Source organism: Cynara cardunculus, assembly GCF_001531365.2.
Source record: "Cynara cardunculus var. scolymus isolate 2C chromosome LG 13, CcrdV1, whole genome shotgun sequence".
Classification (NCBI taxonomy): domain Eukaryota; kingdom Viridiplantae; phylum Streptophyta; class Magnoliopsida; order Asterales; family Asteraceae; genus Cynara; species Cynara cardunculus.
Window position 1 is genome coordinate 22,652,484 of NC_037540.1, and position 1,657 is coordinate 22,654,140.

The window sequence follows — 1,657 nt, forward strand, 5'->3', positions numbered from 1 at the left end:
TTGTACGTGCTTTTCCTCATTGATAGGAATTTTCTTTAGGTTTTATGATAGGTATGTTAGTAACAATAGTTTGCATGACTGCTATACCTATCATAAGCCACATCGTTTGCAATTGACGATTTATTTTTATTTTCTGACATTATATTATAGGTTTCTTTCACTAGCTAGTTCTGATTAGAGTCGTACATATATATTTTCAATCTTGACATCATGCATTTATTAGGTGTTTTTATCTTTTGTAGTCTAATTTGTAAGAGTTATCAGGGTTAAAGTGCAAAACTTCAAAAAATATGTGGCTAAAATTGAAGTGGTTTATTGGTTTGGACTGCAGATGAATATTCCAAAAGAGCAAATTAATATATCTCCAAGGGGCTAAGTGAAAACTTTGTAAACATAAATAAGTTGTTTAAACGAGATCTTTTGAGTTTTCCGTTACGTTCTTCTCTCTAGATCTTTGTTGAACGATTCATCTGGTTTTAGTTGATTTAATTTCAGTCCAAATCTTGTATTAATCTTGCTATATTTTTGGTGTACTTCATTTTTCTAGATCAGATCTTGTACTCGTTTATCTCATGTATTTTCTTTTTTAACACTTTTACGTCACTAATATATAAAAATATCCCTTTTGACGAGGCTTTCATCGTACATAATTACGTAATGTTTTTACCACCATAACCAAATTAAAGTCGTGTATAATACAAAACATACATTATATATATATTCATGAATATGTATTGACATAAAAATAATCGAATAAAAGTAATAAATCAATCTCAACTTTCTTTTAATTAAAAATTAAAGGTGGGAAAATTCGATAATTATACCAAAATTTGTCACCACAAATATCAAAAAGGGCACAAACGATCGATCGACTGAATTGAATCCATCTATTTATTCATCACCCTTCAAATCATATATTCCTCCACTCTCTCTCTCTCTCTCTCTCTCTCTCTATCTCTCTCTCTCTCTATATCTATATCTATATATATATATACACACCGGATATCACAAATTTACGATCAAAACGTACCCATTAATAAAAACGGAGGAAAAATGGTGAAATATTTGTTGCTGATTGTCTTGAACACAATCGTGATCATTCTTCCTCCAACCATTTCAGATGATCGGGTACCAATTCCTCAAGACCGAACCCAAGTGCAGAGGTGGTTCAAACACAACGTAAAACCTCTAGCCACTCGAAAAGGGACGTTAGATCCCGCCCTAGAGGCCGCCGAGGCCAATCCCAGGGTAATACGAGTTATGAAGGAGGGAGGTGGCGATTTTAGGACCATCAATGAAGCTGTCCGGACCATCCCGATTAAAAACGAGCAAAGGGTTATTGTGTTTATTGGACCAGGTGTGTATTCGGAGAAGATTAAGATGGAGAGGGGGAAAAAGTTCGTTACTTTTATTGGTGATCACGCACATATGCCCACGTTGACGTTTAACGGGAATGCTGCAAAATATACGACGGTGGAAAGCGGAACGTTAACAGTCGATGGCGATTATTTCGTCGCGGCTAATTTGCATATTAAGGTTAGAAGGATATATAATTCGTGTTCTATATATATATATATGTGTGTATATGCATATACATGCATGCAACCAACTATTTATAAATTTATCTTTATGATGAATATCATTAGTGATTAAAATA

At 33.8% G+C, this 1,657-nt stretch overlaps 1 protein-coding gene across 1 annotated transcript in view; it reads left to right on the forward strand.

The window, feature by feature from the left end:
- The first annotated feature begins 1,053 nt into the window (after window positions 1-1,053).
- LOC112524897 (pectinesterase 2-like) overlaps window positions 1,054-1,657 on the forward strand; it is a 2,053-nt gene continuing 1,449 nt past the window's right edge. Inside the window, exon 1 of the mRNA XM_025134840.1 lies at window positions 1,054-1,536. Coding sequence (XP_024990608.1) covers window positions 1,054-1,536 — 483 coding nt within the window. The remainder of the gene's footprint in view (window positions 1,537-1,657) is intronic.